This window comes from Salvelinus namaycush, chromosome 37 (genome assembly GCF_016432855.1).
Source record: "Salvelinus namaycush isolate Seneca chromosome 37, SaNama_1.0, whole genome shotgun sequence".
NCBI lineage: Eukaryota > Metazoa > Chordata > Actinopteri > Salmoniformes > Salmonidae > Salvelinus > Salvelinus namaycush.
In genome coordinates this window covers 15,097,092-15,121,784 of record NC_052343.1, presented here as the reverse complement: position 1 = coordinate 15,121,784, position 24,693 = coordinate 15,097,092, and the positions used below count along the sequence as shown (strand labels likewise).

The 24,693-nt window shown below is 42.1% G+C and overlaps 2 protein-coding genes across 2 annotated transcripts in view; both read left to right on the top strand.

Moving 5' to 3' along the window:
- The first annotated feature begins 12,099 nt into the window (after positions 1–12,099).
- LOC120031644 (death-associated protein kinase 2-like) lies at positions 12,100–17,288 on the top strand. The gene is made up of 10 exons (XM_038977442.1): positions 12,100–12,161; positions 12,436–12,657; positions 13,437–13,575; positions 13,748–13,877; positions 14,605–14,653; positions 14,777–14,803; positions 15,325–15,370; positions 15,566–15,655; positions 15,894–15,980; positions 16,324–17,288. The coding sequence occupies exons 1-10, from the start codon at positions 12,100–12,102 to the stop codon at positions 16,402–16,404; spliced, it is 933 nt and encodes a 310-aa protein (XP_038833370.1). The 3' UTR covers positions 16,405–17,288.
- Positions 17,289–17,936: 648 nt separating this feature from the next.
- LOC120031126 (rho guanine nucleotide exchange factor 2-like) overlaps positions 17,937–24,693 on the top strand; it is a 56,645-nt gene continuing 49,888 nt past the window's right edge. The window contains exon 1 of the mRNA XM_038976713.1: positions 17,937–18,403. The gene's annotated coding sequence lies outside the window, so the exon portion shown is untranslated. The remainder of the gene's footprint in view (positions 18,404–24,693) is intronic.

Here is a 24,693-nt window from a genome sequence, read left to right as displayed (position 1 = left end):
TAAGGACATTACATCAAAGTTGTATCAGCCTGTAGTGTGGTTTTCCACTTTAATTTTGAGTGTGACTCCAAATCCAGACCTCCATGGGTTGATAAATTTGATTTCCATTGATAATTTTTGTGTGATTTTGTTGTCAGCACATTCAACTATGTAAAGAAAAAAGTATTTAACAAGAATATTTCATTCATTCAGATCTAGGATGTGTTATTTTAGTGTTCCCTTTATTTTTTTGAGCAGTGTATATATGTGATCATCTGACCACAAGTCAGAGACACCACTATGATGACACACCAAATGTGTTTGATGGATCCTTTTGGTCTTCTTCTAATACCTCTTAAGGCCAGGCACCACAGGCTAATGGATTTTTTCTTATTTTCTCTCATCAGACTGAAACTTTACCAGTTGAAAGTATACATAAATACAATATACTGTATTACAAGTTTTATTTATTTTAAAATTTAAATATGCAAATGAGTCAAACCGACCTTAAATATGCACTAATTTGCATATTACGGGAATCTATTTTTAAACACATTGCTTCAAGGCAGAATGTTTTTTTTTGTTTTATTGTGATAAGACACCCAATGGTCAGACTTTTACAGATCAGTTTATCAAAATATTGTCATTTCATTGAATTATCAAAAAAACACTATTCACATGTATGATGGAGGCATATTTTTAACATATTTACACATAAAATGACACAATCAAAACGACACAGGATATAAAAAAAGCCTCTGTAAAAGTCTTGACTATAAAACCTAAGAACCTGTGTGTAATTATATATTTTTTTAAACCTGTGTGTGGAATAATGGGAATGTCCTTTGAAGGCTGAGAAAAATGAATTGGCGCACCGATAACATGTCATTTTAAGAAAACGTCCGATAAAGATGGGCTAATGCAATTAAAATGTACTTTCCATAAATATGACCAAGTATGTCACATTAATTAAACTGTTATTCATATATCACTTCTAAACTGACAAATTAACATCAAAAATACCTCTTACAAATACATTAGCACGTTTATTACATTTGTTTCAAGCAATATAAAATATGGTCTGTTGGGCAAATATGCAGTTTTGGGAAAATTCTCATATCACTTTGCTCAATTTGTCACATACAAGGATTTTGTATGGCTGTTGAAATGTGCAGAACATTAATCAGCTATGCCTGCCCCATATGTAAGGCCCTCGTTGAGTTGTTGCTGGTGACGCTTTACTTTCATGACAGTGTCATGGGACCTGCGCCTACGCTTGGCAAACTCCATTGAAGAAGCATCAGCTCTCACAACTCCTCTGATTGCTCCAGTGTCAACAAAGTGCTGCCAAGCCAAAATTTGGTCATCACATTTGTTATAGCAGTGTCTCCCTCATTGAACGTGTAATGGCTGCTCCGTCAATGCGGCTTTTGCCCACGAAGACAGTTTTGGGGCATCGCGACCATATTACAGACATTCATTTGCATTCTGGGTTCGATATTACAGACATAACTGCAGGACTAAATATCAGCATATGTTACCCTATGTAAATATTAGCATATCAGCATGTATTTACTTTATGTAAAGCTAATTTCCACTAATCACATTAGGCTACAGCCCTATGACGCTGTAGGCCCATTTTACAGTCTAATTGTATAGTTCTGTTTTCCTACCACTCTTTTTTTATTAACTTTGAATACATTTGCTGGAGCAAGGAAATAAATATTATTTATACACAGCAAGTCACCTGACAATGATGGGCTACTCTCCCTTTTTATTTACCTGTCATTCTCCTCTCATGTCTCTGATATGAACTGAGACGCAAGGAAGGAATCGTAGGACTTATTTTCTTTAGAGCTGCATAACCAAGTCCAAGTTCGTGGGCTAAAATAACCATATTCACACATATCGAATGCCACATTTCCCCTGGAGCACTCCTGCAGCCTGGAGGAAGTGTAAACACTCCTCCTAACTGCATCACGATCACCTTCACAGTCTGCACATTCTATCATGACTTAAGTACCTAATCACTGGTTGGTGAAGTTTATGGTGATTTTCAGTCCAGTGTTTAGACACTTAGGCCAAATCAGGTACAGGTTGGTTTATTTGAGACATGTGAAATAAAAGCCACTGTTGTCTGGTTGATCGCTGCTAGTTGTCATCTTCATCTCAACTAATTTGCGTCTCAAAGCACTGTTGCGGCCTACCGCCTTTTCCTCCTCAACCTGTACTGTCACTGCCTCGATCGGCGGATCAGGCACGTTTTTTCTTTCATTCACTGCTTTTCTCGCATTGGCTAACTGCGACCATCTATTTTATTCACATACTGTATGTATATTCTTCTAGATTTTCAAATTTAGTCTCTCTTTACGTTGATTCTTCGCGGGAGATGCTTTCAAACATGGAAGTGGTGTGCGGCACTTGAGGCATTTTAACCAATCAGGTTGCCGGAAGGGCCATTCAATGCCAGTAACCAGTCGCATGTCAGGAAATTTCTCATCTTTTAACACTACGTCTATGGGAAAATATAATCCAAAAGTAATTGAAAGTAGCCTAATCGGATTAAGTTACTGCGTTTGGGTAATGCAAAATTATGTTGATTACAACGTTGTACAGCTAACTAGTAACTAACGGATTACATTTAGGGTTACCTACCCAACCCTGCCTTTAGGGTACTTTTTTACCACATCACACAGTAGGCTACAACTCCAGTGTACTGTGCAGTAGGCCTATTTGCAAATGGCACGCAACATATCCAAGAAATTGGATTGTAGTAGACTAATCAGTGGATTGATTCAGGGACACCACAGGCACCTTTTATAGTCTACATGAATATTGGAGTTTAAAAACAATTTAAAGTATGCGAGGACTTTCCTTGGTGTATGTCGCGTATCTCTAGCTCCCCTGTAGGCTTGGGTTACCAAAGCGCATTGAAATAAAGGGAGCCGTCGAACCAGTCTGGCTACTACTCTCTCTCCGGCACGGAAACTGGTTGCTGTTGGAATACGGCACAACCAAATTATTTCATTTCAAGGGAGACACATTTACTTTACATTCGGGCGTTCGTAAAGCCTACTACACAGGTGAAGAAGTTGAAAGTTGTGACACGCCCAACCTCACATCAAAGCTGCGCCCGAGATTATCGTGAATTTATTTGGGTGAGTAGTTTTAACTATAACCACCGTCTACAGACCTTTTTCTCAAACGAAAGATGACCCAAAATCCGTTTATTTGAGTAGGTTTATTTATGAGGAGCCATTTCCCTCTTGTCTGTCTGTTGGTTCCATTTGATGGAAATCAAGCGATGTTGGCCATTAAAAAAAAGGGATGTGTAATGTCAAACAAAACCCATGGACGCCGCTTTTACAATGTCACAAATTACGCATCAACTTTTCCATTGTCACTTGTTTCAGGCCTGAATGGATGATGCCACGTTAGATTCTATCCTTCACACACAAGTGGCCAAAGCATTCCCCTCCCCTTCATGTCAATTTTCACAATTGTTTGATATAAATAACCCACTTCTCATTCATGCACTCTGTCTGTCTCTCTCTCTCTCTGTCTGTCTGTCTGTCTGTCTGTCTGTCTGTCTTTCTTATGGGACATAGCTGTGGTGATACCCTATATGTGTCCTAATCTCTGGGGCTATACAGATGCCATATCTTAATTTGATCATCCTGTTGCAGTAATGTTCCTGGACAACAGGAAATGCAAACTTGTAGTGTATTCAATGTTTAAAAAGGCTTCTAAAATGTGTAATTTCCACATGTCAGACTTGGTTTGCCTTAATGAAAAATGTATCAACCACAGGAGGTTGGTGGCACCTTAATTGGGGAGGATGGGCTTGTGGTAATGGCTTGTGCGGAATTAGTGGAATGGTATCAAACGCATGGATTCCATGTGTTTGATGCCATTCCATTTGCTTCGTTCCAGCCATTATTATGAGCCGTCCTCCCCACACAGCTTCCCATTTCCTGTTGCTCCAGGATTATATTCCTGTTGTGTGAAACCGGCTCAAATTAAGATACAGCATCTGTATATGTTTTTCCATTTGGACAGTCAGTCCTTGACAATGGATGTACTGGAGTAGATGTTTTACTAGTGTTACAGTAGTCTAGTAGTGGACCAGAATAGGTCATGCATATGACATGCAGTCAAATACACATGCACATAGACGTACATAGAGTCACATGTACACAGTCACAAGTTCACACACAAATTAACTTTAAGGCACACCTGGTAATTGAAATGCATTCCAGGTGACTATCTCAACTGTGAAGTAACACATGGAATCATGTAGTAACCAAAAAAGTGTTAAACAAATCAAAATATATTTTAAATTTGAGATAATACAAAGTAGCCACCTGTTGCCTTGATGACAGCTTTGCACACTTGAGGCATTCTCTCAACCAGCTTCACCTGGAAAGCTTTTCAAACAGTCTTGAAGGAGTTCCCACATATGCTGAGCACTTGTTGGCTGCTTTTCTCCCACTATGTGGTCCAACTCATCCCAAACCATCTCAATTGGGTTGAGATTGGGTGATTGTGGAGGCCAGGTCATCTGATGCAGCACTCCACCACTCCTCTTCTTGGTCAAATAGTCCTTACACAGCCTGGAGGTGTGTTTGGTAATTGTCCTGTTGGGAAAACAAATGATAGTCCCACTAAGCGCAAACCAGATGGGGTGGCATATCGCTGCAGAATGCCGTGGGAACCATGCTGGTTAAGTGAGCCTTGAATTCTAAATAAATCAGTGTCAACAGCAAAGCACCATCACACCACCTCCATGCTTCACTGTGGGAACCACACATGTGGAGATCATCCGTTCACCTACTCTGCATCTCGCAAAGACACAGCGGTTGGAACCAGAAATCTCAAATTTGGACTCATCAGACCAAAGGACAGATTTCCACCGGTCTAATGTTCATTGCTTGTGTTTCTTGGCCAAAGCAAGTCTCTTCTTATTAGTGGTGTCCTTTAGTAGTGGTTTATTTGCAACAATTGGACCATGAAGGCCTGACTTATGCAGTCTCCTCTGAACAGTTGATGTTGAGATGTGTCTGTAACTTGAACTCTGAAGCATTTATTTGGGCTGCAATCTGAGGTGCATTTAACTCTAACTTATCCTCTGCAGCAGAAGTAACTCGGTCTTCCTTTCCTGTGACGGTCCTCATGAGAGCCAGTTATATCAAAGCGATTGATGGTTTTTGCGACTGCACTTGAAGAAACTTTCAGTTCTTGAAATTATCCGTATTGACTGACCTTCATGTCTTAAAGTAATGATGGACTGTTACACTTTTCTTATTTGAGCTGTTCTTGCCATAATATGGACTTGGCCCTATTTGGTAAAAAAACATCTTCCTTATACCACCCCTACCTTGTCACAACACAACTGATTGTAGCAAATGCATTAAGAGGCGGCAGGTAGCCTAGTGGTTAGAGCGTTGGACTAGTAACCGAACGGTTGCAAGATCAAATCCCCAAGCTGACAAGGTAAAAATCTGTCGTTCTGCCCCTGAAGAAGGCAGTTAACCCACTGTTCCTAGGCCCTCATTGAAAATAAGAATTTGTTCTTAACTGACTTGCCCAGTTAAATAAAGGTTAAAAAAAAAGAATAATAAGGAATTCCACAAATTAACTTTTAACAAGGCACACCTGTTAATTGAAATGCATTCCAGGTGACTACCTCATGAAGCTGGTTGAGAGAATGCCAAGAGTGTGCAAAGCTGTCAAGGCAAAGGGTGGATACTTTGAAGAATTTCAAATATATTTTGATATGTTTAACACTTTTTTTGGGCTCCAGAGTGCGCAGCGGTCTAAGGCATTGCATCTCAGTTCTTGAGGCATCACTATAAACACCCTGGTTCGAATCCAAGCTGTATCACAACTGGCCGTGATCGGGAGTCCCATAGGGCGGCGCACAATGGGCCCAGCGTCGTCCGGGTTTGGCCGGTGTTGGCTGTCATTATAAATAAGAATTTGTTCTTAACTGACTTGCCTAGTTAAAGGTTAAATAAAAAATACATATACATTATTACATGATTCCATATGTGTTATTTCATAGTTGTGATGTCTTCACTATTATTCTACAATTTAGAAAATAGTAAAAAATAAAAACCCTTGAATGAGTAGGTGTCTAAACTTTTGACAGGTTCTGTATACACGTCACATGTCCTGCCATTGTCTCCCAACAAAGGCATAGACACAAACACCCTGTCATCAGACTCTTCTCTTTTCAAACTAGCACACATACACAGACACACTGTCATTTCACACATGCATGCATGCACACCACACAGACACACACATCCAGTTTTTTTTAACCATATTTTTTCCAATTTGCATCAATGCATATTGTCAGACAGACATTCAGACAAATGCACCGGTGTGAGCGAACACACACACACACACACAGACAGAAAAATAATTGTGAGCCCATAGCCACAGGAAGGTGTTTGGGGGTGCGTAGTTACAGACAATATCCACACTGGGCTGAAGACCAGAGTTACCGCTTACAAGGAATTGGACATGGACGCATACAAGAAAGCCCGATATGACCTCAGACGAGACATCAAACATGCAAAAGAACAATATAGTAGGAATCCTATTACATGGGCTCCAACTCATTTTATGTGGCAGGGCTTACAGACGATAATGGATTACAAAGGGAAATCCAGCCGTTTAAACGTTTTTCTCACATCGGCCATGGAGAGCGAGATCACACAATAATCCTAAAAACAGGGGCTTTCACGAAGGGAGCATAAAAAGATTATTGTGTGATCTCGCTCTCCATGGCCGATGTGAGCAAAACGTTTAAACGGGTTAACAATCACAAGGCCGCCTGCCAGACAGAATACCAGGGTTCGTTCTCAAAGCATGTGCAGGCCATCTGGTAGGTGTCTTCAGACATTTTCAATATCTCCTTGTCCCAGTCTGTAATCCCAACATGTTTCAAGCTGACCAACATTGTCTAAGTGACTATCGCCCTGTAGCACTCACATCTGTAATTATGAAGTGCTTTGAAAGGCTGTTCATGACACACATCAACAACATCATCCCAGACTCCCTAGACCCACTCCAATTTGCATACTGCCCCAATAGATCCACAGATGACACAATCTCAATTGCACTTCACACTGCCCTCTCCCACCTGGACAAGAGGGGAAATAACTATGTGAGAATGCTGTTCCTAGACTACAGCTCAGCGTTCAACACCATAGTCCCCACTAAGCTCATCACCAAGTTAGGGACCCTGGGACTGAACCCATCCCTCTGCAACTGGACCCTGGACTTCCTGACAGGTCGGCCCCAGGTGGTGAGGGTAAGCAACAACACCTCCACACCTCCACCTCCACCACCGTCCCTCAACACAGGCCCACCGATGGGTTTGTGCTTAATCCCCTCCTGTACTCCCTGACTCAAACACCATCATCAAGTTTGCTGACGACACAACGGTGGTAGGCCTGATTACCGGTGACAGTGAGTCAGCCTGCAGGGAGGAGGTTAGAGACTTACCAGTGTGGTGCCAGGACATCAACCTCTCCCTCAACTTCAGTAAGACCAAGGAGCTGATCATGGACTAGGAGAAAAAGGGGAGAGCACGCCCCCATCCACATCGACGGGGCTGTTGTGGAGCGGGTCGAGAGCTTCAAGTTCCTTGGCGTCCACATCATTAATGACTTAACATGGTCCACACCCGCACAGTCGTGAAGCGGGCACGGCAGCACCTCTTCCCCCTCCGGAGGCTGAAAAGATTTGGCATGGGCCCTCGGATCCTCAAAGTTCTACAGCTGCACCATCGAGAACATCTTGACTGGCTGCATCACCGCTTGGTATGGTAAATGACAGCAAAGCGCTACAGAGGGTGATGTGAACAGCCCAGTACATCACTGGGGCTGAGCTCCCTGCCATCCAGGACCTTTATATCAGGCAGTGTCAGAGGAAGGCCCGAATTGCCATAGACTGTTAACTCTGCTACCGTACAGTCGTGGCCAAAAGTTTTGAGAATGACACAAATATTAATTTTCACAAAGTCTGCTGCCTCAGTTTGTATGATGACATTTTGCATATACTCCAGAATGTTATGAAGAGTGAAGAGTGATTGCAATTAATTGCAAAGTCCCTCTTTGCCATGCAAATGAACTGAATCCCCAAAAAACATTTCCACTGCATTTCAGCCCTGTCATAAAAGGACCAGCTGACATGTCAGTGATTCTGTCATTAACACAGGTGTGAGTGTTGACGAGGACAAGGCTGGGGATCACTGTCATGCTGATTTGAGTTTGAATAACAGACTGGAAGCTTCAAAAGGAGGGTGGTGCTTGGAATCATTGTTCTTCCTCTGTCAACCATGGTTACCTGCACGGAAACACAAGCCGTCATCATTGCTTTGCACAGAAAGGGCTTCACAGGCAAGGATATTCCTGCCAGTAAGATTGCACCTAAATCCACCATTTATCGGATCATCAAGAACTTCAAGGAGAGCGGTTCAATTGTTGTGAAGAAGGCTTCAGGGCGCCCAAGAAAGTCCAGCAAACGCCAGGACCGTCTCCTAAAGTTGATTCAGCTGCGGGATCGGGGCACCACCAGTACAGAGCTTGCTCAGGAATGGCAGCAGGCAGGTGTGAGTGCATCTGCACGCACAGTGAGGCAAAGACTTTTGGAGGATGGCCTGGTGTCAAGAAGGACAGCAAAGAAGCCACTTCTCTCCAGGAAAAACATCAGGGACAGACTGACATTCGGAAAAAGGTACAGCGATTGGACTGCTGAGGACTGGGGTAAAGTCATTTTCTCTGATGAATCCCCTTTCCGATTGTTTGGGGCATCCGGAAAAAAGCTTGCCCGGAAAAGACAAGGTGAGCACTACCATCAGTCCTGTGTCATGCCAACAGTAAAGCATCCTGAGACCATTCATATTTGGGGTTGCTTCTCAGCCAAGGGAGTGGGCTCACTCACAATTTTGCCTAAGAACACAGCCATGAATAAAGAATGGTACCAACACATCCTCTGAGAGCAACTTCTCCCAACCATCCAGGAACAGTTTGGTGACGAACAATGCCTTTTCCAGCGTGATGGAGCACCTTGCCATAAGGCAAAAGACCCGTGTGGCTCAGTTGGTAGAGCATGGCGCTTGCAACGCCAGGGTTGTGGGTTCATTTCCCACGGGGGGACCAGGATGAATATGTATGAACTTTCCAATTTGTAAGTCGCTCTGGATAAGAGCGTCTGCTAAATGACTTAAATGTAAATGTAAAAGTGATAACTAAGTGGCTCGGGGAACAAAACATCGGTATTTTGGGTCCATGGCCAGGAAACTCCCCAGACCTTAATCTCATTGAGAACTTGTGGTCAATCCTCAAGAGGTGGGTGGACAAACAAGAACCCCCAAACTCTAAGCATTGATTATGCAAGAATGGGCTGCCATCAGTCAGGATGTGGCCCAGAAGTTAATTGACAGCATGCCAGGGCGGATTGCAGAGGTCTTGAAAAAGAAGGGCCAACTCTGCAAATATTGGAATCAACTGCATCAACTTCATGTTATTGTCAATAAAAGCCTTAGACACGTATGAAATGCTTGTAATTATACTTCAGTATTCCATAGTAACATCTGACAAAAATATCTAAAGACACTGAGGCAGCAGATTTGGTGAAAATGTATATTTGGGTCATTCTCAAAACTTTTGGCCACGACTGTACATTGATCTGGTACTGGTACTCCCTGTATATAGCTCCATTCTTGTGTATTTTATTTTCTTCCTCTTGTGTTACTATTTAGTTATTATTAATATCTTTAAACTCTGCATTGTTGGGAAGGGCTCGTAAGCAAGCATTTCATGGTAAAGTCTACACCAGTTGTATTCAGCACATGTGACAAATACAATTTGATTTGGTATTTAGTGATAGAACTTCCCATGACGGAGTGTGAGGAGTATATAGATGTATTATCCGACTATTGATTGGAACCCGTTATCATGCCGTACATCACTCATACACAGTAGAAACCCCCAGGCCCTGCAGACGAGCCACATAGGGGCATATGGCCACACCTCTCTGTCTTTCTCTTTTCACAGAATGATTCTCATCTGTGTTGTGGTTAAGCAGAACACATTGGCCCGTGATTAGTTAGTGTGTGCGTGCTGAAAGCACATTGGGGTGTTCACTGATAAATGAAGGATATTTCCGGGGATATGTAAATATTTACAGATACAGAGCATGCCTTTGTGCTCCAGCATCAGCATGGAAGGATGTGTGTTGGTGGTTGTGTGTAAAGAATAATTATTTCGTTTTCGTTGCTAAATCAACAAGCCATAATGGAACATTTGTTAAGCATTCATTAACGTGACGTAATAACATCTCTATTACCCATTTAACATTCATAAACAACTTCCATACCTCAGGCAAGGTGATGTCGTCTCTCTCTCACACACACACACACACACACACACACACACACATATATATATATATATATACATACAGACACGCAGCAGAAAATGTCTGTTCTATATAAAACATCCGGATAAGGGCGCTGTCAGTGGCTGCCTTTGTTCAAGTTATCAGTGTTAGTGCAGGACTAACCATCAAACACACACATGAAATGCAAGGAAGCAGTGTAGTTGTTTGAGGTTTTTTCAATCGCTTTGGTGATCTTTTCATAAGTATGTGGTGCATTTTCTAATCTCTTAGTGTACAAAACTCCAAACTGGTAAGACTTGTAAAACAGCAAATCTTGAATACAAAATAAAAGGTTTTGAATATATTTTGTTTGGAGACTTTCACCCCACAAGCATTGATCCAAAATATATGTTTAGGGAAAGGGGGATACCAGTCAGTTGTACAACTGAATGCATTCAATTGAAATGTGTCTTCCCCACTGAATCAGAAGTGGCTGCCATAATCGACATCCATGTCTTCGGTGCCTGGGGAACAGTAGGTTAACTGCCTTGCTCAGGGGCAGAACAACAGATTTTTACCTTGTCAACTCCGGGATTCGATCCAGCAAACTTTCAGTTATTGGCCCAATGTTCTAACCACTAGTTTACTGTGAAATACCATGAGAACATTGATTTAATCACAAACGCATCATGATATCTTCTCAATTTAGTTATTTTAACTAACAGTTCATCTAATAGCAACAAATGCAAAATTGCCCTTTGAATGTAATGTATATTACACTGTTTCACATTAGGCAATACACTGGCACTACCCATAAAAATAGACTGAAAATGTATTTAATTTCTATCCCATGTGTGATCAAATTGCTATAGCGTAAATCTAAAGGGACTATTCCTGCGTTCGGGGAGACTGCATTCACAGTAAACGCTGCATATGTCGCCTCAATCAGAAATGACCTTTAAATTTCAATCGCGTTATAGCGCTGAACTTTCACAATACAAATTGAATTGGGGCCTAGATTTCAATCGTGCTACAGCGCAGATCTTCAGCATTAAGTATTGCATCGAGTCAATTGGAAATGTGCTTAGAGTTTTGAAACAACTGCCTTTTTGAGGATCTGTTTTGTACTAACCGTTGTGACATACTTGTGAACATCTCACCAAAGTGATTGAAAAAACGAATGTTATACAAATCATGGGGTTTGGCTGTTTTCTTGTGTTCGTAGCTACGCGAAGTAGGGATGATAAATACATTTGAAAAAATCCCGCCAAACCCCCCCTCCCCCCAAGCCAACCTAAAACATCTGGAAAGGGAAAGGGGGATACCTAGTCAGTTGTTCAACTGAAATGTGTCTTCCGCATTTAACCCAACTCCTCTGAATCTGCCAGCGACCACTGTTGTGTGGGTCGGTGTGTGTGCCTTTTTCAATTTATGTCCATGTCTGTTTCCATTAGTTTATAGTTTATCTACTTTGGTCTTGCTGCTATACGCTTGTCATAATTCTATCTACACACAGAGTTCTGTTTATTGTCCCGGCATTCTTCCATGGTTCCTGATGCTGTCTGGTGCCTTTACTTGCTTCTATCTTTGAAATACATTTTAGTTTACCTTCCACATCTGTTCTGTCATCCCTCTTTCTTCCCTCACTTCTACAGAATGCAGTAGCTCTGGAAAACAATCAGAAAAAGAGTGTGGGGGGGGGAAAGAGGGAAAAAGAGCAAGACCATGGCTCAGATTAAACAGCAGAATGTGGAGGACTACTATGAGATTGGAGAGGTTCTTGGCAGGTGAGTGAGAAGGTTTGGAGTAGAGAATGAAACCGCACTAGACTTGAATTTACGTTCATTTGAATTGATTTGAATTTAACTTTACGTAATTTACTTATAAAGCTAGGAATACACTGCTAAGTCAATAGTACTAGAAAGGTGCAATGCCCTTCAGTTACCCTCTCTCAAATTCAAACAGGCTTTAGGCCTATTGGCATCACAGGAGTAGTTCAGCGTAATATAGAGCACAATGCAAAAGTTCCCTATGATAACATCCCTCTCTGCCCCCCTCTAGTGGTCACTTTGGGCAAGTGCGTGCGGTGCTGGAGCGGGCATCCGGGGTCCGCTGGGCGGGGAAGTTCCTGAAGCTGCGTCGGAGCGCCAGTAGTCGCCTGGGCCTGGAGAGGAAGAGTGTGGAGAGGGAGGTGGAGATACTGCAGAGCCTGCAGCACGCCAACGTCATGGCCCTCAGGGACGTGTTTGAGAGTCGCGCCGAGGTGGTGCTCATCGTGGAGCTGTGAGTCAAGTGGGGACAGATGGAGGGAGGGGGAGACCTCTGCTGGTCTCTGTCTCTCTGTCTGTCGTCCCCCCTCAGCCCACAGCAGGTGGGATGGAAATAGTTGCGTGGAGCACCACTCTCACTCCCACCCTGTTTAATGGGAACACAATGAGAAGCACTTGGTCCTGTCAGCCCATCTAATCCTCCTATCAATGCTAGCACTAATCTAGTAGTCCAGGCCAGACAGACAACTCAAAACTATTAATATAACTGAACAACCCACAGACACACACAACTGCAATCAACCTGGTGCTGTACTCCAAGAGACAAGAGTGTGCATGAATAAAAGATCTTGAAGCAAACTTTTAGGCTGATTCACTTTTGAGTAACTTTAATAGGAATGACTGAGAACATTTTCATAATTTGGTCTAGTTATTATAAGTCGATAAATGTAAGATCTTAATTTTAGCCAGTTTGATACAGCAGGGAAATAATCCTGCAGCAACAATACATTTTAATTATGTGGATTATAATTAATGGACATTTGTGTAGGGGTTGTAACATTATTCATAAAGGAAAATCAAGTCTGAAATTTCAAAGTGGAAATTAAACTTCAGAAGCCTTTTAAAGTCTCAAATATATTAATGGTTTTAAATGTTCTCCTGCAACAGGATGGTCAAATTAAGATCCTACATCTGTATGTGAGAAAGATATTCTACTGACAAACTTACATCTATTTTTTCTCTCTCTTTTTCTCTCTCCTCCACCCCCCCACTCCCCTCCCATCTCTGCTCTAGTATCAGTGGTGGGGAGCTGTTTGATTTCATAGCAGAGAAGGAGAGCTTGTCTGAGGAGGAGGCCATAGAGTTCCTGAAGCAGATCCTCAAGGGAGTTGGCTTTATGCACACTAAGAACATTGCCCACTTTGACCTCAAGGTGAGACACACAAGGATAGAAATAGAGCTGATAGAAAGCAGTGTTTCCCCGTACCATGAATTAGGTGGGACGGGCCCCCCCTTTCCTGACCCTTGTCTAAATCCATTTGGGCTGTTTTTTATTCCATCAGGATTTGGCATTGTGTGTGTAACGCTCTCTGTTTTCCATTTAGCCAGAGAACATCATGCTGGCAGACAAGATGATGCCACACCCCCACATCAAGATCATTGACTTTGGACTGGCCCATCGCCTCAAACAGGGGGAGGAGTACAGGAGCCTCTCTGGGACCCCACAGTACATCGGTAAGTGGAACATTCCACATGTGTACTGTCTGTTTGTTTGGTGGAAATTGTGTCAGTCAGTATGTGTGTCATGTGTGAGCATTTTGTTAGTGTGTGATAATGGTGTGTGTCTTCCTGTCTGTTTTAGTTTTTATTTAGCCTGAGCCTCTAGAAAGGTGCTGAGGTTTCCATGGAGACAGTTTCCAAGGGGTAGTAGTGTGGTTGTGGACAGGATGTGACATCAGAGCACGTGGTGGGGCGCTGGGGGTAGTGAGAGATGTGTGAGAAGTTTCAACAGGCCTGAAGTACGTGATGCAACCTGAGTCGCCAACACAAAGAGTGTAACGGAATGATTACTTTAAGAAAGGGCAGGAGGGTTGCATGGGCATTATTGTAGGGCCATGGATTCTACCATAACCCACTCATTCCCCAACTAGTTGCCTATTTTCATGTGTTTTACTGTAAGATTTTAGAGCATTTAAAGTCTGTTAGAGAATGCCATTATGTTGTGCAACAGCAGTGTTAGCATCACCCAGTGTTTCCCTAACACAATGACACAGTGACTGTTGTGACAAAAGGAAGTTACACTCCTCTATTGTATTCTCAGGTCCTTACAAAATATGTCTCTATTTTTTTTTACTATTTGTTCTTCATCTCTTACACATACATACTCTGTTCTTCTGGATAAGGCTGGATTGTGTTATGTGTATCTCTCTCTTCTCTCTCTCCCTTTCCGTTCTCCTTCCAGCCCCTGAGGTGATTAACTACGAACCCCTGAGCGAGGCAGCCGACATGTGGTAACCATTACTACAATGTTATTCATTAGAAAAACAAAACAAAATGTCCCAGCTGCCTTGACTGCCAGGGTAAATAGTTTTGTGCACAAAGTCACTCATATCTCTCTTCTCTTTCCTCTCCAGGAGTATTGGTGTGATAACCTACATATTGTGAGTATACAGAACAAGTGGACAATTTGAACTTTACATATCGTAGCTACCAGTGGAGGTTGGTGGGAGTAGCTATAGGAGGACGGGCTAATTGTAATGTCTGGAATTAAATTTATGGAACAGTATCAAACATGAAACCACGTTTGATTCCATTTATTACATTGCAGCCATTACAATGAGCCTGTCCTCCTATAGCTCCGCCCACCAGCCTCCTCTGGTAGATACACATATTCTTTAATACCCCCCTATTCTACAGGTTGAGTGGTTTGTCCCCCTTTCAAGGAGATAATGACGAAGAGACACTAAAGAACATCGTGGGGATGATCTATGAGTTTGAAGAGATCTATTTCAACCAGACCAGCGCCATGGCCAAAGACTTTATTGAGAAACTGCTGGTCAAAGACCCAATGTAAACAAATGATCACGCATTCATTCATTAGTGTAATTGATATGGTTATTGTCTATAACGTCTGTATACTATGCAACAGTCTATTACTTAATGATGTGTGTCCCTCCTACAGAGAGAGAATGACAGCGAATGAATGTCTAGTACACCCTTGGATCAAGGTGAGATAGAATTGTGATTTGATTGGGGTAACTTTAATACATAAACCCAACATAAGCACATTATTGTGCTGAAGGTTTGAGTAGGAAAGCTTAAGTTGTGAGTATGATTCACACTGAAAAGCTGAGAACTGCATGTCACTTTGGATAAAGGCTAAAGCGTCTATTAAAATATCACGTTAATTCCTTGTTTATCAGCCCCTCACGCGTAAACAGGCGGCTAACAGAAGTCGATCATCCATCAACATGAAAAGCTTCAAGAAGTTCAACGCCAAGAGGAAATGGAAGGTAAGGGCCAGTGGTGCATTTCAATACTCCAAAGTAGCTTCCTCTTCTTTTCTTCTACCCTATATCTGCGTTGGTGTGCAGTAGTCCTACAATATTGGTGAGAGGGGGACACCTGCTGGTCCAGACATTGTATTGCATCATATTTTCCTTATTTTTCTTTCAAAAGTCCTGCTTTCCTACGGACACCTTACCTTCTCTTTTCATACCCTTCTTAAACCCCCCCCCCTCCCCTCTGTAGATGTCGTTTAACATGGTGTGGGCGTGTAACAGATTATTTCGCCTGCAGTTGCAGTGTAAAAGCAGGTCGCAGGAGGACCCGGAACTGGTAAGAGAGAGCAGAAAGGACTGGGTCCAGGAGACGTGCTGGCTTCTGCCCTTTTATTAAAGTCTGACTAAGACCTGTAGAACTAGCTGTGTGTACTGTCTGGGCAATAAATAACGGCAATTTTAGTCAATCGTAATATACTAATCAATTTTATGCCATGGAAGGAACAAAAACAGGAAAACTACACCCCTAGCAGACAGAAATTTTGCACCCATATTTCATAATAATATTACTATACCTTTATTTGAACTGTTATAAAGCCTTTATTATCCTCTCAATATCAACATATTGACGAGGCTGTTATGCTTATATCTGACTATCTCTGCATTTGTCCACTTGTCAGAGGCAGTGTGAGAGCGACCAGGAGGACACGGAGACCAAGCCTGCTTCTCTCATTCGCCGCAGACTCAGCAGCAGTTCCTAAATAAGACCACTGGGGTCACTAACACAGCCTCAGACCACCTCTATCCATCCCACCATGGGGAAATGGAGAGAAGCCTTTTGAGTGATGCACCGGTCAACAATACTCTGAGTTACAGAATGACTGACTATGGCAGTGACAATACGCGTAACGAACACGTAATGTGCAGGTGCCTAAAGCCAGTGTTAGTCCACAGAGTTGAATCTTAATGTCTCAGACATTGTTCCTGATAAAACCAGTGTAGTTTACAAACCTCTTCTGTTGCTCTTCACCCCCATTTGACCTAGGTGTAGCCATTTTCTGAAATGTATTTGTCTGTGCCTTTTAAGTTTGACACTTATTTTCTGAAAATGCCAAAACCTTTGTTTAGGTTTGATCGTTTACGGGATAGAGTTTGTCCCACTTATAGCTAACCTCAATTGCAATTATTCTGCCTTACAATATTATGTGGTTATTATTTAGCCTCTGACACATGTTCTGATATTGTTGACTGCTGTATGCCTATCAAAGGTCAAGACTTTTCCAAACTGATTTTATTTAATTTTCTTAGACATATGCATTTTATACAATTAACTAGAAAAAGTACTTGGTAACATACATTATTTGATTGTGTCATAATTTTGATATCATAAGTTTATACAGAGCTACTGTACTATACACAGTTATAGCCATGTTTGATATTGTTTGACACTGACATGTGTAATGTAGTCTTAGTGTGTAGAGCCCTTAAGCCTTACCAAACTTTATCTTAGATATACTTTATTGAACATTTCAACTATCTTTGGCTTATGTCAAGGGTCAAATTTATAGTTGTGTTTTTTAAATGGAAAGCTATTTTATAACCTTGTGTAGGCTTGTTTTTTATATATAATAGTGAGAGTTTAATACTGACAACCAAGTTTTGTGTGATGGTGAATAAAAAATGTTAGTCTATGATGTTAAAGCTATTACAGTATATACATTTGTTACTTTGAAAGCCCACAATTTTAAAAAGACAGCAGACTATTTGCACTGGGTTGAGTCATCCGTTTCTGTGACACATGATGTTACCATATTTGAACCATGAGGTCAAGATAGTCAGTAAACTGCAACCTGTATCTAGCTTGATCTCAGTGAACCTAAAGTGAACATCACAATCATTGTAAAAGTTAATTGTAACAGACAAACAGTTTAGAAGAAGTGAAGCCTACAAACGTCAGTCTTTCAGTTCTTATTCTAAGTGTTCTAAATTGGTTCCAGGCTGTCATCCTCATTCTTATCAAAGGGTGGGGAATTGTTGCCATTTTCCTCTGGGTTTATACAAGGGTATGGCGGTTTTGAAACTGGGGGTTGAATAGTTGGCACTTCCAAGATGAGCAGGATCCATGGAGTCAGCAGCATTCTTGGAGAGAGGGGGCCAAGGAAATAAAGAGCTTTCACACACTGTAAATTCCTGAATCTGCCCATGCCCTCTCTCCTTCCAATGTGCATCCTACAGAGCGCATGCCCGTTGCCATAGAGGACTCACAAACAGACGCACTCGAGTATGCAGAGGTGAGGTTGGTATTAGGCTACCATTAAAACTGAATAATGTAATAAGTATACAGTATATTTTGTAATTCGCACGCACGAACACCCACACATACAGGTGAAAGGAGATGCGAAACTGAGTAACAGGATACACACTTACGACTAGTCAGGCATTATCGTGGGAGTGGCGACTCATACACAGAGGGAGACAAACAACGTCAAACTGGTTTCCTCCTCGAGATCAAGTGACTCATGACACGTTACCTGAAGACGTTAGGGCAATTCGGATGGTCTCTGTTTCTTTTTATTCATTGGACAAAGTAAAATGTGATTTTTTTAATCACCAAGACTGTGGTAATCTTATAATTTAACGGTTATTATACTGTAGTTTTTCCTGATTAAACCGTGGAAGACGTGAAAAGCATAGGAGAATCATTGCATCTGCGCGCTGATTTGAAAGTTGGCTATCGCAGCAGGTGCAGCCACCAAACCGGTGAGTCATTTGCAAATAATTTATATATTTTTTTACCTGACCATGAACTAAATGTCAGTTAAAAAGTCTAAAATGTAGGTTTAAATTAGACATATTTGTTAAATGTATGTATACTGAACAAAAATATAAATTCAACATGCAACAATTTCAAAGATTTTACAGAGTAACAGTTGCTATAAGAAAACCAGTCAATTGAAATAAATTAATTAGGCCCTAATCTATGGATTTCACATGACTGGGAATACAGATATGCATCTGGTGGTCACAGATACCTTTAAAAAATGTAAGGGTGTGGATCAGACAGTATCTGGTGTGACCACCATTTGCCTCATGCAGCAAGACACATCTTTACATAGAGTTGATCAGGCTGTTGATTGTGGCATGTGGAATGTTGTCCCACTCCTCTTCAATGGAGGTACGAAGTTGCTGGATATTGGTAGGAACTGGAACACGCATTAACACATGCATTATCATGCTGAAACATGAGGTGATGGCGGCGGATGAATGGCATGACAATGGGCCTCGATCTTGTCACGGTATCTCTGTGCATTCAAATTGCCATTGATAAAATGCAATCGTGTTTGTTGTCCGTAGCTTATGCCTGCCCATACCATAACCCAACCGCCAGCATGGGGCACTCTGTTCACAACGTTGACATCAGCAAACCACTTGCCCACACGACGCCATACACGTGGTCTGCGGTTGTGGCAGCGGTTGGACGTACTGCCAAATTCTCTAAAACAATGTTGGAGGTGATGTATGGTAGAGAAATTAACATTCAATTGTCTGTCAACAGCTTGGGTGGACATTCCTACAGTCAGCATGCCAATTGCATGCTCCCTAAATCTTGAGACATCTGTGGTATTGTGTTGTGTGATAAAACTACACATTTTAGAGTGGCCTTTTATTGTCCCCAGCACAAGGTGCACCTGTGTAATGTTCATGCTGTTTAATCAGCATCTTGATATGCCACATCTGCCAGGTGGATTGATTATCTTGGCAGGAGAAATGCTCACTAACATGGATGTAAACAAAATTGTGAACAACATTTTAGAGAAATAAGCTTTTTTTGTGCATATGGAACATTTCTGGGATCTTTTATTTCAGCTCATGGAACCAACACTTTACATGTTGCATTTATATTTTTCTTCAGTGTATTTTCAATGTGTGTCCTAGTTTATTTAGTCATGGGACATTCAAGGCATCCAGCCAGGTTCCCCAAGAATTTTGTAGCAGCCTACCAAGGGGACCATACTTTTCTAAAATGGGTTGGAAATTATATTTATTTCATCACCATGGTTCGTTTGACACAATTTAAATATTCAAATGACACCATTATCAGACATGACATCTATCAGTATGACGACACATCTGTATCACAGGCAGCCTACTGTATTTACCGTATAACCATTGTTTTTAAACATCTCAAATTGACTGAAAATATATTTTAAAGAACAAATTAACTGGGACAATGTAGTTTGGTTTATTCAAGTTGTGTTAACAACAGTGACAGAAACATGACATGTTTCTCCCCATCCTTCCCAAAGGGCTTCATGACTCATAAACTCATGCCTGGTTGGTAGTTAGTTAGGTAATGATTAAAGGTAGACAGAGGTATATCAAGTGTGCTTGTGTACTTTCAAGTTAAGTATTAGGTGGGTCACAGGAGTCATAAAAACTTCCCAATTGATGGCACTGATGGATGGGATGTTGGGGATGGGAGCTTTCTTCATGAGCCACAAATGTTTGAAGTTAAAAAAAGGACAGTGAAAAGAGGAACAGGGCCAACAGGAAAGCTCAAGATATATATATATATATATATATATATATATATATATCAAGGTTATATGGACATAAGGTCACAAACATTTTCAGCATGGTTGTATGTATGGTCCCAATAGGCCTATGTAACTCCAGTTAATAAGCTTAACCTTTTAATTAGGCAGATTGATACCATGACTTCAAAGGATGCTGGGTAGTACAACACATTGCACATGTGAAGCAACTGTGTAAGAACATTGGAGTGCATTAGAGCACCCTGAATGTAAAGCTGGATTAAGAGAGACAGTTGAAATCGGAAGTTTACATACACTTAGGTTGGAGTCATTAAAATTCGTTTTTCAACCACTCCACAAATTTCTTGTTAACAAACTATAGTTTTGGCAAGGCGGTTAGGACATCTACTTTGTGCATGTCTCAAGTAATTTTTCCAACAATTATTTACAGACAGATTATTTCACTTTAATTCACTGTATCACAATTCCAGTGGGTCAGAAGTTTACATACACTAAGTTGAATGTGCCAGCTTGGAAAATTCCAGAAAATGATGTCATGGCTTTAGAAGCTTCTGATAGGCTAATTGACATAATTTGAGTCAATTGGAGGTGTACCTGTGGATGTATTTCAAGGCCTACCTCTGCTTGACATCATGGGACAATCAAAAGAAATCAGTCAAGACCTCAGAAAGAATTGTAGACCGCCACATGTCTGGTTCATCCTTGGGAGCAATTTCCAAATGCATGAAGGTACCACGTTCATCTGTACAAACAATATAAACACCATGGGACCACAAAGCTGTCATAACGCTCATGAAGGAGACGCGTTCCGTCTCCTAGAAATGAACGTACTTTGGTGCGAAAAGTGCAAATCAATCCCAAAACAACAGCAAAGGACCTTGTGAAGATGCTGGTGGAAACAGGTACAAAAGTATCTACATCCACAGTAAAACGAGCCCTATATCGACATAACCTGAGAGGCCGCTCAGCAAGGAAGAAGCCACTGCTCCAAAACCGCCATAAAAAAGACAGACTACGGTTTGCAACTGCACATGGGGACAAATATCGTACTTTTTGGAGAAATGTCCTCTGGTCTGATGAAACAAAAATAGAACTGTTTGCCCATAATGACCATCGTTATGTTTGGAGGAAAAAGGGGGAGGGTTGCAAGCCGAAGAACACCATCCCAACCGTGAAGCACGGGGTGGCAGCATCATGTTGTGGGGGTGCTTTGCTGCAGGAGGGACTGGTGCACTTCACAAAATAGATGGCATCATGAGGTAGGAAAATTAGGTGGAAATATTGAAGCAACATCTCAAGACATCAGTCAGGAAGTTAAAGCTTGGTCGCAAATGGGTCTTCCAAATGGACAATGACCCCAAGCATACTTCCAAAGTTGTGGCAAAATTGCTTAAGGTCAACAAAGTCAAGGTATTGGAGTGGCCATCACAAAGCCTTAACCTCAATCCCATAGAAAATGTGTGGGCAGAACTGAAAAAGCATGTGTGAGCAAGGAGGCCTACAATCCTGACTCAGTTCCACCAGCTCTGTCAGGAGGAATGGGCCAAAATTCACCTAACTTATTGTGGTAAGCTTGTGGAAGGCTACACAAAATGCTTGACCCAAGTTAAACAATTTAAATGCGATGCTACCAAATACTAATTGAGTGTATGTAAACTTCTGACCCATTGGGAACGTGATGAAATAAATAAAAGCTGAAATAAATAATTCTCTCTACTATTATTCTGACATTTCACATTCTTAAAATAAAGTGGTGATCCTAACTGACCTAAGACAGGGACTTTTTACTAGGATTAAATGTCAGGAATTGTGAAAAACGGAGTTTAAATGTATTTGGCTAAGGTGTATGTAAACTTCCGACTTCAACTGTACATGTTTGAGGGCTTGAAGAGCGGATGACACGTTCTTCAGAAAGAAACTTGACATGCCTGTTTCACCTACTGTTTACATTCCTGGACAGAGTCCTGTCTATGGTTAGAGATGAGGAATGTGAACAATGGAGGAAGGGGAGTAGAGATCTAAGGGGGAGGGAAGGATAGAGATGGTATATGGAGAGGGGAGAGACAGTAGATGGCCAGTCATTCAATTCAGTCCTCATGTCTTAAAGCAGATGTCCACAGACTTCCAGTCATCGTGCTAATGCTAGTTAGCATTGGCTCCTGAAACTACCTCTAACTTCCTTAATAATGGACAGAGACATAAAAATGGTATCCACAAGTTCATCTGACTCTGGGGAAGTAGATCCCAAAGTATCCCTTTAAGACTTTTTGGTTTGTCAAAAGAAAAACAGTTTTCTCAAACATTGTGGAAAAGGCAGATGAATTAAGAGGAATGTGTGAAATGGAAGAGAGCAAAAATATGAATAGGGAGAAGAAGACAAGGCAGCTAGGCACAGAAGTACAGTGACATTGTTACCTACCTTTAGCCCATGCAGAGGGAGGCCCATGCAGAGGGAGGTCTGTTAATGCACTCAATCACTTCATGGCACATGTATATTGAATCACTCTTGTTTTCAGTCTCTCAACTCATGCTCAAGACATTTCTTCAGCCTCCTGAGGTTGAAGAGGCGCTATTGTGGCTTCTCCACCACACTGTCTGTGTGGGTGGACCATTTCAGTTTGTCCGTGATGTGTACGCCGAGGAAGTTAACGCTCCACCTTCTCCACTGCTGTCCCTTCGATGTGGATAGGGGGGTGCTCCCTCTACTGTTTCCTGAAGTCCATGATCATCTCCTTTGTTTTGTTGACGTTGAGTGAGAGGTTGTTTTCCTGACACCACACTCCGAGTGTCCTCACCTCCTCCCTGTAGGCTGTCTTGTCGTTGTTGGTAGTCAAGCCTACTACTGTTGTGTCATCTGCAAACTTGATGATTGATGTTGCATGGCCACGCAGTCATGGGTGAACAGGTAGTACAGGAGGGGGCTGAGCATGCACACTGGGGCCCCAGTGTTGAGGGTCAGCGAAGTGGAGATGTTGTTTCCTACCTTCACCACCTGGGGGTGTCCCGTCAGGAAGTTCATGACCCAATTGCACAGGGTGGGGTTCAGACCCTGGGCCTCCAAACTTAATGATGAGCTTGGAGGGTACTATGGTGTTGACGCGGCTAGGGATGCCATCTGGTCCGGCAGCCTTGCGAGGGTTAACACGTTTTAAATGTCTTACTCAAATCGGCCATGGAGAAGGAGAGCCCACAGTCCTTGGTAGCGGGCCGCGTCGGTGGCACTGTATTATCCTCAAAGCGGGCAAAGAAGGTGTTTAGCTTGTCTGGAAGCAAGACGTCGGTGTCCGTAACGTGGCTGGTTTTCCTTTTGTAGTCCGTGATTGTCTGTAGACCCTGCCACATACGTCTCCTGTCTGAGCTGTTGAATTGCGACTCCACTTTGTCTCTATACTGACGTTTTGCTTGTTTGATTGCCTTGCGGAGGGAATAACTACACTGTATGTATTCGGCCATATTCCCAGTCACCTTTCCATGGTTAAATGCGGTGGTTCGTGCTTTCAGTTTTGCGCGAATGCCGCCATCTATCCACGGTTTCTGGTTAGGGTAGCTTTTAATAGTCACAGTAGGTATAACATCTCCTATGCACTTCCTGATAAACTCACTCACCGAATCAGCGCATATGTCGATATTATTCTCTGAGGCATGTCCCAGTCTGCGTGATCAAAACAATCTTGAAGCGTGGATTCAGATTGGTCAGACCAGCGTTGAATAGTCCTTAGCACGGGTACATCCTGTTTGAGTTTCTGCCTATAGGAAGGGAGGAGCAAAATTGAGTCGTGGTCAGATTTGCCGAAAGGAGGGCGGGGGAGGGCCTTGTATGCATCGCGGAAGTTAGAGTATCAAATCAAATTTATTTATATAGCCCTTCTTACATCAGCTGATATCTCAAAGTGCTGTACAGAAACCCAGCCTAAAACCTCAAACAGCAAGCAATGCAGGTGTAGAAGAACGGTGGCTAGGAAAAAATCCCTAGAAAGGCCAAAACCTAGGAAGAAACCTAGAGAGGAACCAGGCTATGAGGGGTGGCCAGTCCTCTTCTGGCTGTGCCGGGTGGAGATTATAACAGAACATGGCCAAGATGTTCAAATGTTAATAAATGACCAGCATGGTCAAATAATAATAATCACAGTAGTTGTCGAGGGTGCAACAGGTCAGCACCTCAGGAGTAAATGTCAGTTGGCTTTTCATAGCCGATCATTGAGAGTATCTCTACCGCTCCTGCTGTCTCTAGAGAGTTGAAAACAGCAGGTCTGGGACAGGTAGCACGTCCGGTGAACAGGTCAGGGTTCCATAGCCGCAGGCAGAACAGTTGAAACTGGAGCAGCAGCACGGCCAGGTGAACTGGGGACAGCAAGGAGTCATCATGCCAGTAGCAGTGATCGTGTTTTTCCAGCGCGAGTGCTACAGTCAATATGCTGATAGAATTTAGGTAGCCTTGTTCTCAAATTTGCTTTGTTAAAATCACTAGTTCCAATAAATGCAGCCTTAGGATAT

What these genes read in the sequence shown, in the direction of transcription:
- LOC120031644 (XM_038977442.1), top strand. Translation starts at nt 12,100, where the DNA reads ATGGCTCAGATTAAACAGCAGAATGTGGAGGACTACTATGAGATTGGA. An exon ending in AGCGAGGCAGCCGACATGTG is followed by an intron (nt 14,654 to 14,776) that starts GTAACCATTACT and finishes TTTCCTCTCCAG; the next exon opens with GAGTATTGGTGTGATAACCT. An exon ending in GGTGTGATAACCTACATATT is followed by an intron (nt 14,804 to 15,324) that starts GTGAGTATACAG and finishes TCCCTCCTACAG; the next exon opens with AGAGAGAATGACAGCGAATG.